General features: G+C 20.9%; 2 protein-coding genes and 1 pseudogene across 3 annotated transcripts; 1 reads left to right on the top strand and 2 right to left on the bottom strand.

Moving 5' to 3' along the window:
• Positions 1–954: 954 nt before the first annotated feature.
• PmUG01_00059200 (PIR protein) lies at positions 955–2,798 on the top strand (the record flags this gene model as incomplete). The annotated part of the gene is made up of 3 exons (XM_029004899.1): positions 955–972; positions 1,113–2,468; positions 2,598–2,798. 3 exons carry the CDS (start codon positions 955–957, stop codon positions 2,796–2,798), a joined length of 1,575 nt encoding a protein of 524 aa, XP_028859109.1.
• Positions 2,799–5,154: 2,356 nt separating this feature from the next.
• On the bottom strand, positions 5,155–7,702 carry PmUG01_00059100 (STP1 protein; the record flags this gene model as incomplete). Its single annotated transcript, XM_029004888.1, has 3 exons — positions 5,155–6,255; positions 6,473–7,561; positions 7,682–7,702. The coding sequence occupies 3 exons, from the start codon at positions 7,700–7,702 to the stop codon at positions 5,155–5,157; spliced, it is 2,211 nt and encodes a 736-aa protein (XP_028859108.1).
• A 6,031-nt stretch (positions 7,703–13,733) lies between these two features.
• Positions 13,734–14,347, bottom strand: PmUG01_00059000 (annotated as a pseudogene). The gene is given in 2 exon segments: positions 13,734–14,254; positions 14,269–14,347. Coding segments are annotated over 2 exon segments (600 nt in total).
• Between the last annotated feature and the right edge of the window lie 2,984 nt (positions 14,348–17,331).

Here is a 17,331-nt window from a genome sequence, read left to right as displayed (position 1 = left end):
TTGATTGGTTTATTTCTGCATAAAAGCATGGATGAACAATTTAATATACACTATGAGCACTGTAATAATATAACAAAAAAAAAATATTGACTTAAAATTTATTGTGGTCATTAATAGAGGTGAATAATTTGTATTCTTCTTATATATAGTCTACCTAAAAAATAATTAAATTATAAATAAAATAAATATATTCCAAGTAAAATTTTTTATCATATTAAAAATAATTTATTTGTTTATGTTTCATTTATTCTTTTTTTTAAATATTCTTTTTTTCATGTACATATTAATAATTTTTGTAATATGCACTCAGCTAATTATAGTAATGCGTGTATAATATTATATCGTATTTTTTATAATAAGTTAAAATATAAAGTTTTAATGAAGTGATATTATACTTATTCATGCAAGGATTTTTTCTAAAAAAGGAAATTTGGTAACTTTATGGAGATACCATATTAAGATACAAATAAATATTTAGAAGTACAAACGTACTTGAAAAAAAATATATAACAGGGCACTACAATTTATAATTTTTTATATTAAAAATTATATTTTCTATTAAAGAAAATTGCATAGTAATAATTAATTATGTATGGACATATATATATATATATATATATATATATGTATATATAGAATAATGTTTAGCTATAATACATTTCGTATTTTTTACTATTTACTAATATACTCCATCAGTGTTAAAGTTATTTATATTTCAATTAACAATACCATTGTAATAAAAATAATACAACTTTAATTTATTCTATAAAATAAATTAGTGTTACATTTCTTTAAGAGTTATGTAAATATATGTAATTACAAAAAAAAACAGAATACTCGAAATGAGCCATTTCTAAATATGTCGTCATTATTTATACGTAAATATTTATATATGTAGAGTTTCAACTATTTAATCTAGTAAATACATTACAAAAAGGAAAGGAAATTACAGAAATGGAAGATATAGATTATGTATATTTTCATTTTTAGTTGAAATAATGATAGTGACACTTTCTTTAAATAGCATTTTTCATATACAACATGAGAACAATCATTCTTTATTAGAAGTATTTATGTATTTACATAATTCATTTTATCGATTCAATTTTCAGGATGCAGTTTTAAAAGAGTCATATCCATATAAGATATATGAAGAATTGAATAAACAGGTAAAAAATGTAGAAAATGAAGAAAAATGTAATGCATTTAATGATATAGCATCCCCTCACAAGGATACATATGTTACACTTTGTAATAAGGTATCAAAACTTTTAGATTTTGTATTTAAAAAGGATACATCAGAAAATTTTAAAGAATATTGTTCGCATTATAGAAACTGGGTATATCAAGAAATATGGAATTTGTTTAAAGAAGGTACGTCAAATGATGATATCGAAGGTGTTATTAATAAATTTAATAAATTACAGATTGATCTTTTCACTAAGCACAGGAAACGTAATTGTTCTTTTGGATTTGATATTAAGAATTTACAGGGATTGAAATATAATATCGAAGAGAAGTATTTGTATGATTATTTTAAAAACTATAACACTATAAAAAGTAGTGAAACTTGCAATAAATGTAACAACGGTAAATATAGAGAATACCTTAAATCTATTAGTGATATATATAACAATGTGAAGGAATATTGTTGTTCGTATGGGACATCTGTATGTGATAATTATTTTTTGACGTGTAAAAATGAGTTTGATCCGAGTGAACTCTTATCTGCATTGCTATCTAAAGGTAGTGATAGTTGTAATGGACTAAATAGAATTACAGCAAATTTTGATGAGGAAACATTAAATTCTAAGGTATCAGAACCAGAAATTTTGAGCTCAATTACTTATGGTACATGCTTTAATCTAAAAAATGGAAGACTTACATCAGATATAAAGATACATCCACATTGTAGTTTATTCGCAACATCTGTGACGTTAACTAGAAGTGTTCCTACAGCTGAATATGGTGGAACAATAGTGACTGATAGTGGATCCCATCCAGGTAGTACGAATTTAGAGTCTAGGTCAAATCAAGCAGAAGTAGATGCATCACGAAGAGGTCAACCTGATGCAAAAGGAAAAAAAGGGGATTTTGGTGAGAGCGCCGTAAAAATAGAAGCTGTACCTCCTGCGAAAAACGCAGCTGGTCCTATTAGATGGAAATTTGACGAGAGAGGAACACTGCAGTGTCCATCTAAAAGTAGAAATAAATATGAAGAACTACTTTGCGAGTATATGGATGTATTAGTTGAAGGAAATTTTGCTACAAAAATAGATAGAACTGGGAAGTACAAAGTTCATATTGGAAGATCATGGAATGAATCCGATTTAAAACAATATCGCGTAGCAGTAAGGAAAAGGAGATCAGCTAATGAATCAAATATATTAAACAACATTTTTGTTCGTATTTCTACTGGAGTTACTTTAGTAATGGGAATTATTTTTATGTTTTACCTTTTTTTTAAAGTAAATACAAAATTATTCTTTGCTATATGTATACATTATTAGTTACCATTTATTACATATTTTTTTTAAAATACTGTAGTTGTTAAATAAACATATTATATATGTTTTTTACTTTCATTTATATATTAGTTTACTCCCTTCGGATCACGTTTACGTAGACATAGAAAAAGGAAACAAAGATATAGGTTTGATTTTACTGATTTATATACACGAAAACGACCAAGGCGCTTCTTAAAACGTACTTATAGACATTCTGACAGGAGGAGATTTAATGTAGTAAATATAGAAGATGAGCTTCATTCATCAAATGATTTACGGAATATCAACTGATATGTATCAAAGATATTAAGAAGCCCACAAAATTGGATTAAATAAACATTTCTATTAAGTAGAAATAATAAAGATCAAAGAATAAAAAGAGGAGCATAAATAAAATATAGACACTTTTATTTTTAACTTTTTATATATATTTTTTTATTTGTCCTTTTATAATAATTTATTTTTTCTAACTTTTTGTCAAATACTTTTTTTCTATTTATTTAATTTTTTTTTTAATAAATTTAATTTGAACTTGCAATAATATTTGTTTTATACATGGAAAAAAGAACTAAAACTTTCCTACCTAAGAATAGTTTAAGATTCTAATGTACCACAATTCAAATGCGTATATTGGCAGAGCATTTTAATTTTATTTAATTATACTCATGAAATTGTACCCTGACTTCTTATTATGTGTTTTAAAGCATAACACTTTTGAGATATATTATAGTTATATTTAAAGTAAAAATAAATTTGAATTTATTGAATTTATTTGGAACTAGTAATTTAGCCCTTATATTAGCACAATTTATCGTTAGTAAAAAAAATTGATGTAACTCGCGAAATAAAAACCTACATTTTTTTTTTTTTTTTTTTTACATATAAATATACTTATCAAATTATGATTAAATATTATATAATAATCAGTACTCAAACTATTTCGTTTTTCAAAAAGAAAAAAGTATATATTCATATTTGATCAGTTCTTTTGGATAAAATAACTTTGTATCTGTAGAACACAGTTTTTATATATATATATTAAATATTATATACATAGAGCAGAAGAAATATTAAACGTGTTGCTGGATTTTTTTATTGGTAATATATATTAAGTATTAGAGTAGTACATAGTAAGTGTATAAGAATAAACTACAAAAAGTTCATCATTAAAGATATTAATACAATTATTTGTATCCAAAAAAATGAAAAAGAAAAAGTAAATATTATAATTCAAAATTTAATCCAATGTACCCAAAAAAATATATAATATTTTATTCCATGATATAAACATAAGTGCAATTTTAAGAGCAATACTATTAGAAATTATTATAATAAAAACAGTTTTATCATCTAATCTTTTATTATAGAGAAAAAAAAATTTTAACTCATATTGGCTCAGAAAAAAAACATATATAAAATAATAAGCAAAAACGAAAGAATAAAAGAAGAAAAAAAAAAAATTATTAACCCTCATATTTTGACAATACAAAAAGTGTATAATAATACCATTTTACAAATATATATTTTGCTTATATATTTTTCCTAACATAGAAAAATGTTTCCTATGAATAAATTATAAAACCATAAATATATGTTAATTTAGCATCCTCCTACGTACAACTATAAAAACAAGTAGAAAGATACATTCATTGCATATGTTTATAAACATACCAGTAATTTTAATATTCCATTAATATATATATTTAATTTTGTGTAAAGACGTCAGTATGATTAAGATATCGTATAGCAATTACTTTGTATACATAGAACATATAGCACAGAAAAAGTTTTAATAGTTTCAAATGCAATATTATATAAGGAAAATAAAATAAGAATTACCTTTTATAACTTTTCTTATTTTTTTTTTTAAAAATATATTTCGATTAGTATCGCAGTAGCTACAATAGAAATAAATGATACATGCAAATATATACAACATAAATATGCGTTAATAATTAAGGATTTAGTAATTATTACTGAATATAGGAAAAACGAAAAATCGTGTTTAAATGTATTTTCTTATAATAATTTACTTCTGTAGATTACTCTATTTTTCTATTATTTATAATCGGAAATATATTTTTAGCGCGTTAGAAAATTAAAATAAAATTTGATTTCCTTTTTTTGCAACTTTTTAAAACAATTGGGCTCAACTATTTTTGTAGCGTTATTTTTACGGAAACATTTCATAGCATGCTTTTCAATCATATAAATAAATATATATTTATTTATTTAATCATATCAAGTGCAATATAAGTATATATTAATTAGAGACTACCATAATTATAACAAAATATATTTTTATGGTGCCTTTAAGTTAATGCGAATAGGCATGGTGAACTTTTAGAGATCATAAATTATAGAATACCTTTTAAATAGGACAATTATAATTAATAACATTTTGTAATAAAAAATACTGTTTATGTCACAAAATTATATTTATTCTTCATATACAGTGCTTGATAATTTATTTCATTTTTTTTTTTTTTTTGTTCCCCTAATGTATCCAAAATTTTAAGATATCTGCTTCATTGACTTAATATGTTTTCATTGTAATATCGTTATGATACATTTTGATCATGTCCTTACCATTTTATAGGTTGTTGTTTTGTATTAATTAATCGTATTAGTCTACTTTATTCATAGTTTATATAGAATTTACATGTATATCATCTTCTCCTATCCAATCCTTTATTTCATCTGTAAAATTATTTTCTTCCTTATAATCAAAAATTTCAGTATTTTCACTATTTTCCAAAACATTGTTTCCCTTTTCAACAACATTTTCTATAATGTGATATTTCCTATCTAAATTTTTTTCTGAATTACATTCATTTATTGAACTGTCTAAATATGATTCCTTATTTTCTACATTTTTCTCTTTTTTGCACTCCTCTAATATTGTCATAAATACAAGCACACACAATTTTGATAATAATTTTTTTTTAATATACTTATATAATTCTTCGCAACTTTTGTTATGTTCCATTTCTTCTATATTTATTAGTGATACACTATTTTCAGTTCCTTCATTTTCATATTCATCTAATATATTATCAAATTCATTTGTTAATCCCTTTAACCAGTCCTGTTCCAAATAATGTTCTACAATTTTACCTCTGTTTGATATCCATCCTCTCCATGCATCTTTTTCTCTTTCTAAATGTGAACCTTTTTCATTTTCGTTTAAATATTTCTTGTTTAATTCTTCCGTTTCATTTACCATGGCTTTCTCTTTTTTCCATTCATTTTTCAAATTATTAAACCAATCTTCTTTTTTCAATTTTTCAGAAAGATTTCTGTGCATTTCTATCCATTTATTCCATATAATTTTTTTTTCTTCAATATCATTGCTACATTTAATATTTTCCATTTGATCACCATTTATTAAATTAGGATAGGTTCTATGTTTTTCATATTTGTATTCTTCTAGACATACTGCTAAAAATTCACCTTTTTTTAATTCCCATTCTTCATTTCTGAATTCCTCAAGTACTTCCATATGTACTTCTATAATAGTTTTGGATCTGTCCTTTTTTCTCTTTAGCATATTTGTATTATTTATAGTGTTATGTTCATGTATTTTTAATTTTTTTATGATTTCTTCATCATCATGTATCGTCTGATCCAAATGATCATCTGATAAAAGTATGTCTTTTTTAACAGAATGCGAAGGTAGTAGTATTCTGAGGAATTTAACTTTTCTTCTTATATTTTTCTTCTTTTTAAACTTCCCCATTAGAGCGTACTAAAATACAAAATAAATATACTTAAAAGTTATATTATTACAATTATCAAATATTTATAATGTTTTTAATACTTAATTTTATATTACTTTTATAAAAAAAGAAGACACAATAATAATTAGAAATGTTATTAAAAACGATGATACATATGGGTTATGTGAATTTGCTACTGGACCTGCATTAACGTTATATATATATATTAATTTGTTTAGATATTACAAAAATAGAAAAGAAAGTAGAATTAATGTTATCTTGAATTTTAGAGTCTACAGGAGTAGTAGGAGGAGGTTTAGGATGTGATACATCAGTAGCTGCGGGTATAGTTTTAATATGACTATCTGCTTCTAATTCTGGGCTACCTGGTGATTTTACTATAGAACTAGTTAATATTTCCTGTGAAGATGAAGAATGTGTAATAGCATCTGGTTTTTGAGTAATTGAACCTTGTGTATCTGTATCTAAATTAATTAAACTTCCCTGAGTTCTGTCTGCTGCTGTTGTTTGAAGTTGAGATTGATCTGAACGTGGACCTTCAGGTAAACTGCTTGGTTGATGTTCAGATGGTCTATGCTGTCCATCAGGTGGACGTTCCACTTGTGATAGACTTTGATCTTGAGATACTGGCGAAACATTAGCACTGACTTGATCTAATTTGGATCTGCTTATTTCTTTTTGTTCCGTTGGAGCTTGAGTAGATGCATCTGGTTTCGGCAGTAGGCATTGAGGAAGTTTATTGAATGTACTAGTATCTAGTATGTTACAATTCTTTTCTGGAAATTGTGATGATGTATTTTTAAATATGCAACTTTCACTAATGAGATTTCTATTACTCTCAAAATATTTCTTTTTACTTATAAACCACTCTTCATATTCCTTACAATGTTTTATACAATCAGAATTATTATTACAACTATATGTGCTACTACCTCCCTTTCTGAAGTCAGATAGCTTATTTTTATATGATATATTTTTTCCACAGAAGTCTAACGCATTATATTTTAGTTCTAAAAGGTCTCTATCTTTCTTATCGAAAGTCATAGGACAACCACCATATTGAGTAAGCTTGTCAAATTTATTTCCAAAATAATTCCTAAGTACTGGTACCCAACGTTTTCGATCAGTATATTTTGGGGGATTATCCTTTATTGTAATTAGATAATCAATCAATTTTAAGCATTCAACCCTAAATTCTTTTTTATTTTTCTTTGTCCTTAAGGAAGCAGTGAAAGATGAAATTTGTTTTCGAGCTTCTTTAAATTCCTTTTCCATAACATATTCTGATGCCCCATAACCGAACCCAGTGTAGTCCTACATTCAAGAAATATATTAGGAAACATTTAAACATTAGTTTTTTGCGTTATTTGTATCATAATTTTTTTATCACAAAAAAGTAGTTTATCCATATTAAAAAAAAAAAAGGAATATTACTCTGGTATTACAATTTTCCATATTGAATCTACATGATAACACGAGGTCGTTTTAAATAACTGAAAAAAATACAAATATATATATTTCTACTTATTAATAGCGTAATTTTAAACTAATAAATATGAATGAAAATTATAAAATAATGAACTAAGTAATTTATATGTTAACTAAAAAATGATATAATAAATTAATATTCATTTTATATGCTTCTAATATTTTTTACCATATATAAATATATTACAACTAAGGATATATTCTAATGTTATTTTTACTTTAAATCACTATAGAGAAATTATTTTTGTGTAAAATTTATACAAACCTTATATAAAAAAAGTTAAATAACTAACATTAAAAAATTACATATAAGTGATATAAAAGTTACTATATAAAAATTATTATTAATATAAGTATTATACCTTTTTTTTTTCTTACCAAAGACACATATATAGAAATAACACTACCTGTATTAATATAATTAATTCTTTTTATTCTTTTCTTTTTTTTTAAAATATATAATATATAAAAGAAATTGTTATTAGTATATTAGTACGTACCTTATTTTGTGTTATATTTTATATTTATTTTTGATATAAACCATTGTTGTATCATTAGTATTATTTTAATTTTTCCTCATATTTACTATGATATTACACAGAGAAGAATTAATATTATATAAATTTTACTAAATTGTTTCTATAGTTGCGGAAAGTAAATACGACTGAAAATTATATATAACTTTTAATATTATATATATATGTATATATATATATATATGTATGTCAATTACCTAAAAGTTAATTATAAAAGATATTTATTATTCTGTTGAATGATTTAAAATAGTATAATTTATTAAATATATAATTATAATGCATATATATTTCCACTTATTAATATGATTTCTCAGGAATTAATTTAAAAATTAAAATACATTAATCAATGACAATAACGTCAGGTACATTTTTGAAATATTGAATATTATAAGGATATTCTTAAGTAAAAATTAGTTATATTATGTTTTTTTAAAAAAAGTAAAATGAAATATAAATTTTTTTAGAAAATATAATAATATTATAATTCCATGTAAATGGAATAATTTACAACACTAAATAATACAAAAAATATTTAGACATCGTAATTATTTTATAGTAATTATTAGTAGATATATTCTATTAAATGGATTAGAAAGATGTTTATATTTTTTTTTTTTTTTTTTGTATCTTTTTTTAATTGATAACTAATGAAAATATACTTTTATCACTATTCATAAATATTTAATTAGCATGCAAAATTAAAAAGATGCCGTATTATTTTATAAATTTTTAGGACATGAAATTGTGAATGTAATTACAAAACAAATTAAAAGTATTACCAAAAATTTAGGTTATTATACTATACAGTAAATGTGTTATTACTAATTTTAATGCTTTTAAAACGTATACACAAGGGATAGAAATTGGTGAGGAAATAAAAAAATATGTATATATATATTAATTGAAAATTAATTTTTGTAAACAATTGATTCACATAATAAATTCATCCATTATATAAATGTTTAAATAATTTTTTATCCTAAAAAATTATTGGTTTGATTTATTTTTAAATTTTGAATATATTTTTATATATTTTTTTGATTTATTTCTCTTTTTTTTTTATATTAATTGTTTACATTATAAACTTCTTCTTTTCAAAATAAATTGTTTAATAACTATATACAGGGGGATTATGCATAAAATTTTTTATTATTTTTAAAGATATTATGTATTTAAATTGTTGTATTATAATATGTTATTTACATATTTGGTAAACATAATACTTAAAAAACATAAAATAGTGGGCTAATATATAGAAATATTAATGAAAATATGATTTTTCCAAATATCTGTAGGAATAATAGAAGAACAACATGACAATTGTTTTCAAACATTTGTATAATCAAATTTATCTTTTTTTTTTTTTTTTATACTCTATTATAAATATATGAAATTTTTATTTTTTTTATTAATATATTTTAATTTTTTTGTTCTAATATATTATAAAAGTTAACATATTCTAATACACTTTATTTATAATATTTAATTAAAAGTAATACAAGATTAATAACATTTCGTATAATCCATTGAATATTTCTTCGTAGTACTATGAATATATTATTTATTTATTTAAAAAATAATATTTATCATTAAAATACATATGCTGAACATACGCATTTTTCACATAAGATATACTAATATAATTGATACATATATATATATATAAAGTAGAACAGCATGCAGCTGAAAATTTATATTAAAGAAGTCCTATTTAACATTATTTATTTACTTTGAATAACATAATTTTTTCTTATTTAACATGTATTAATTGTTATCTAAATTATAAAAATCCACTTATGTAATTAAATTCACAATTCATATTATTTCACACAAGAATTTATATTTTTTGATATATTTTCAGAATTCATGTAATTTTAAAGAATATTATTTATTAAAATATAGTAAAAAAAAATTATTTTATGATAAATAGATGCTAGTTTTACCTATATAACTTTAGATATACACATAAATGCAAAAATGGAAACACACTATATAATGAACGTGCATATATAAGTCATTTCATTAAAAATACAATACGTTATATTAATCCATATCATCTTAATGTAAAATAAGTAATATTATTGCTGTTTTAATGATTATTATTAAATCCTATTAAAATACATGCCATTGTTCTATGTATAATTTACTTAATATAAAGTTATATAGTTCTATCTCTTATCCTTTAAAATTATAGCTCTAAAATATATCATATTTTTAATAATATAATTAGAATAGTATAAAAATTATTATATATGTATTAATATTACAATAATATATGACATACGCTTATTATTATAAATTTTTAGCAAATGTAATAATAATTCTTCTTTCATTTACAAACACTGTTTATATTTCTCATATTTAATTATTAAATTGTTCTTTTTGGTACATGTCCATTTATATATATTATATAAATGAATTAACTATAATAAATACTGTGCATCCTGACTATGTCACTATATAATAATAACATGGATAATGTTTATTCAATAAAAAAATTAATGTATTTTTATATTTTCTTTGTTTTAATTACTTATAATTTTGAGTAAGATATTTATCTTTTTACTTCATATATATATTCTTTTTTACTTTGTTAAAATAGATCACGTGGGTATTTATGTACGAACTTTTTATAGTTATCCTATTATTATGCCTATACATATACTGTACATGCAATATACTTATTAATAACAATTTATAGTAACACTTTTTTTTTTTGTATTTTTTAAAATAAAATTCATTTAACTTATTCACAATTATAATTGTTATTAACATAGATATCTTTTTTTTAATATTCATATATTATAATTAAGTACAGTATGATATTATATATAATATCTGGTATCACGGGAGTTCTCATGATAATTTTCAGAACATTGTAGCGCTAAATGATCACTATGTTCGTCTAGATCATTTAATATATTTTTATTTTTTCCTATTGAAGATTAAACCAAAGTCCAAATAGAGTAAACCATTATTATAAAAATTACATATTTGTAAAAACAACACTTTTACAACAATAATTTCTTGTTCTAATGGATTATAAGATTGTACAAGAAGATTCATATTTCTAAATGGAACATATTGTAGTTTTCCTCAATAAAAAACATGAAAAATATTGGAATAAATTTTATTGTAATTATTAAGAATAAATAGATAAATTCATACCCATTAACATGATAAGAATTTTTCTCGTAATTGTGATTGCCTCAGTTAAAATTTTAAGGAAAATGAGATTTACATAATATGAGAAGCCTTATACACATAATGAATAAATTTTACGAATGATACAACATTGCATTTAATTATAATTTATTCGTTAGTATTAAAATTCTTTTACAAATATTGCAATTCATACAAAAATTATTGCCTTTGTGTGCAATATATCATTATATAAAATTATTACATTATAAACGTTAATTCTATGAATATACACAAAGACTATATGAATTAATTTAAATATGGTAAATTTTAAGGAATAGTAATACAGGTAAAATATATTAGAAATATATATAAAAAAAAAAACTTTTTAAATAATATTTCTTTGTAGGAAAACAAAAGTATATATATATTTAAGATAATTGTACATGAAATCATGTAAACTATACATTCCCTTACCTAAAAATTGAACCTCTGAATGAGCATACCAATTTTTTTAGTTAATGAAATATATAATTATTTTAAATAAGAAGTAATGTTTTGAAAATTTATATTCGAAATTATTTTATATTTATCTTTATTTATTTATATATATTATATAATAATAGAATTATTTATTAAATATAAAAAGACATGAAACGCATGCAAAATTTATTGATACTCAAAATTATTTATAGCCATATAAAATTACAAGCGAAGTGTCACATATCGAAAAAATTAAAAATATGTAAAAGGATGATGAAACAGATTTTATGAATATGGAAGGTTCCATATATTTTCCTATAGAAAAATACAAATCTTTTTTTAGCTGTAAATATGTATTATCTTAGATACGCATTTACTTTCCATAAAGGGGAATTTAATCAAAGATCACAGATGTGTTATAATAAAAATAAAACAATTCTAATACTCGTATTTATTAAAATAGAATAATAACTAACAAAATAAATAATAACGTATATAACAATTCTATTACAATCCACATTTCTATAATAATTATAGAATATTTCTTAGAAATAACTTAAATTTTGAATCCGTATAATGAATTATATAGAGAAAAAAGGAATATAACTTCTATTTTTATATTTTTAAAAAAATGAAGGTATAAATATGAAAGAATTAGAAATCATCAATATAAGTTATAATTATTTTTATATATTAATAAAATAATATTAAAATATTACTTAATATATTTGTAGACACTATGAAAAGTATTACTAACATATAAACCAATACTTATGCATTATTAAAGTATTGTAAAAATTATACATATTTTTTAATAACTCCTAAAATTATATAGCTTTTAATAGATATATAACTCATTCTTTGAAATTTACAATTAAAATATAAAAGAAACGTTTTTCTCTATAATATAGATAAATGTCTTACTAAATTTTATTCCTTGATGTAATTGTTGAATGATACACAATATATATAATTATAAAATTTCAATATAATATATATTTAAACAATTTATAAAAAGTTTAATTAACACTACAGTTAGTAACAATAATAAAATTATATATGATATTAATGCTTCACTTAATTATAAAGACATAGTATCTCGTGACTAATTGTCATAAATGATTTTCTATTAAAAAAGATATTTTTTCATTATATATTCATAGATTTACAAATATATAATTAATAAATAATAGAATACGGTTAAAATGATTCTTATGCTAAATATGATTTTTTACATATATTCTATAGAACTTTTTTATAGATTAAATATTAAGTGTTCATTACGTAAATAAATACATATATATAAATATAATAAAATACTTTTAGTTTATTGCGTTAGATATTAAGAAAGTTACATTTATTTTGTAATAAAAATAATAATTTTCATACTGGAATTACGTCAACAAATAATCACATTAGTTTAGTACAAGAAAAAAAAAAAAAAAATCAAACGAGAAGTTTTTAAATCAAATACAAATAATAATATTACAAAAAAATTGTATGAACAGTACAATTATATATTACTTTTTACCTACATATGTACATTCTCATAAGAATCTATTTAAATATACGAGTATATATTACCCCATAATATTTAATTAAATTGAAATAATACTCTATATTATATAGTTAAAACGCTCAAACATTCAAATTTACAAATATACTAATAAAATATTTATTTAATCTTATATATCAAAACTATCTAGCTATTCATACTTACATTTATGTAATTTAAGCAGTTCTATATATCTTTATAAAATATAAGACTAACTATGCTACATTTATTTAATCATATTAATTCATACTATACATAAATGAAAATATTTATTTTATCTAATCTAATAAATCTTCTTCATAATTCTTTTATGTTTTTTACATTTCATATAAGTAAAAACAGGACCTAACATCAACATGACAATTAGCATGAATAATATAACAAGAAATAATGTAAAATCATAATATTCTTCTAATTTTTTTTTCTTAAAAAAACCAAATATTGTAGTTTGTAATGATGCTAATAATACCCACGTGAGCGCTAAAGTAGGTAAACACATTTTATGTCCAATCTTTTCACGCACTAATTTTTGTTAAGTCTTATTGCTAATTGACGACCTTTTTTTAATAAAATCTATGTAATCAAGGTTCTTGAAAACATTAATTTCAAAGTGATATCATTTTTTTCCTATATATATTAATTTTTTTCGTTCCTTATATTCCTTATCAAATTTTTTTTTATAAAATGAACTTCTGCTTCATTGTATGTTCGTTTCTTTGTTCCCCTTTCTATTGTTGGATGTAACATTTTCATCGTTCTCTTCATCATTAATTATCTATTGTTCTGATTCTACAAAATTTGAATGATTTTTTATTCACATTCTGCCAGTAATCTGACATTTCTTAAATATAATTTCATATGATACTTATGCTCTCTCTTTGATATATTAAACTTACTCTACTAAAAAAAAGATTTATATATTATTTAAAAGAATAATTAATTTCAATCTGAAAATTAGAATTGATAAAAATAAGAACCGGATAATAAAAAATACGAATTTCTTTAAATAATATAGTCATACCTGTTCAATGTAAAAATTGCATATCCAGGATAAAAGTATAAACATACCGATATTAATGAAAAATATTGACTAAATTTTTTTCTGCATGATATATAATTTTAATATAGTACTATATTCAGTAGGAAAAAAACAAATTATTCTTTAATATATTTTAATTATATTTTTTACTATATTTATTTTATTATTTTCCTATTTATTATTAATAACGTAATAACGTATATATAATTAAAATTTTTTTTACAAAAAATACAAAGAATGGAAACTCTAAATATATAATATATAATTGATATCTTTATGTTATTTATAAGAAATTAATTTTAATAAAAATAATATAATTTGAATTTATTCATAAATATCCAAAATATATAATTTAATATAGTACAGTAATTAAATAATTTTTATATAATTCTTTTCGAAAAAAACAAAAATAAACAAATATATACATAATCTTCTAATATTTCAAATTATTAAATATATTTAAATGTATAAAGTATAGAATATATATTATGTATTATACTATATATTAAGAGGATAATTTGCAGTTTTAATGATTCTTTCTTATTAATAATGCTAATTTTGTAAATATTACATAATGGAACGAATGTTTATTATTGTAGTAAAATATTTATTATCGTAACAATATGATAATAGTAATAGTAATTAATAGAGGAAACGTTTTGAACAAATTATGTATTATATTAATTATAAAAATTAAAAATATTGAATTAATTACGATATATAATGTATTTAAATAATCATATTAATATGATACCCAATAATATATATAAAAAATATATACTTCAGAGCTAATTGAAAAAAAAAATTATTCATATTATTAGCATATTTTTGAAAATAATAATTTTTAAATGATTTTATTATATATCATTATTTGTAAGCGAAATAACTGTAAACTCATGGAATTAATTTATTTTTACTGTTTATTACCTAAAAATATATATTCAGAAGAAACATAAATATAATAAAAAATAAGAAGCAAAAAATTGAGATAAGAAGTAAAATTTCCTTGAAAGTATTTAATACATTTTTCTCGGTTCAATAATGTATCAAATGAAGTATATAAAAAAATAATTATAATTTATAAGATATAATATACACATAATAAATAAGAATATATTTTAATAAAATATGTTATTTGGAAATATTTTTTTTATAGTAATTGAAAGAATATATTATTTTTCTATTTGTTCTTTTTCATAGCAATAATACCCGGAACAAATTCTAAGGACACATTAAAAAATTAACATAAATAAATAATATTTTATTAAAAATAACTTTACAAAATATATATTATACACCTTAATAATTTTATACTTTATGTATTGTATGTTGAGCATGTAAATTATAAATATATCAAAAGCATAAAAACATATTATAATTATCCGATGTAAAACTATATACTATTTTTTACTTCAATAAAATATATTCATCAAATTAAACAATTAAATGTTTTAAAATAAAACAATTTTAAATTAACTCCTATGCATTTTGCTCTTTTAACATACATATATATATATTATTGTCTTGAAGTCATATAGTGAGACTCTTAGTTTTTTTTTGAGATTTTTCCTAATACGGTAATCTCACATTTATAAGTACAGTTAATGTTTTATTATAAAATATATGCAAAAATATTTTAAATATTCATAATAATATATATATAACTTGCAAAATGTATTACTAAATTGAACCCTTAATTCCGCAGAATCCTCCAAGTCATTTACTTATAAACAGGATTTTTTAATTTTAACAATATTCATTATTTCTTAATATATTTTGATCATTTTTCATAACAAATAAACATTTATTTATATGAATTATATATAATTTTCTCAATTTAAGCATTCATATACAAAAAGTTTTTTTTCTAGTAAAATATTTTATTATATATTTTCACGTACTTATAGCATAAGAATTGTTTTTCTTTGCATATATATCTCAAAATCTTTGCCTATTTTTGTGTAATATATTTTTTATATTTAATATGTTCCATTATTAATCATTGTAATAACGCACTTTAATGAACAGAAGATATTAATTTTCCATTTCCACAATACAATTTTCATATTTTTACTAGATTTATAATACCATGTTTATAAAAATAAATTTTTCATTTACATATTTAATTTTTATCGCAACTAATATATTATTTATGTAGTTTCGTATATAATTAACCAAATAAATCAATATTTTACTTTTTTACAAAGAAGACATGTTTCATTTTTCAGCCCTTATTATAATTTAACACAAAAATTATCTGTTTCACTATTTCTAAAATTCTCCCATAATTCAACTGCATATGTATCCTTATCATCCAAGTTAAGACATATAATTGATTATATAATAGTCATATTAGTAGATATGATACAATAAATAAAATAATTTTTGTACATAGATGGAAAATTTACAAATGAATAACTCCCTTATAAATAGCACGTATGTTCAAAAGCATACATCTTTTAAAGCATATTAATTAACTGCATGAAAGTACTAAATCTCAAAGATATACAGATCTAATAAAATTCTAATTTTCATTTACTGGTACAAAAAAAATCTACTTCTAAAGCTACGGTGAATGCATTTATCTTTATATTTTCACTTATTATATTTACATTTATTTTAGTATTATTCACGTTTCCTTTTGCTTTACTAAAAATTAATTTACTCAAAATTTTGAATGTTTCACAGTATCCCTGTAATATGTTACTACAAGAAATTACTGTTTCAATAGTGCTGTATATATAAATATGCAATTTATCTAATAATAGTTTACTTCACTTATACTCTTCTTTGAGCTTTAATAAGAAAATAATAATATATATATATACGAAATTCCCCAATA

Source organism: Plasmodium malariae, assembly GCF_900090045.1.
Source record: "Plasmodium malariae genome assembly, contig: PmUG01_00_34, whole genome shotgun sequence".
Classification (NCBI taxonomy): Eukaryota; Apicomplexa; class Aconoidasida; order Haemosporida; family Plasmodiidae; genus Plasmodium; species Plasmodium malariae.
Note: the sequence above shows the minus strand (reverse complement) of the source record. Positions and strands in the feature narration are given on the sequence as shown.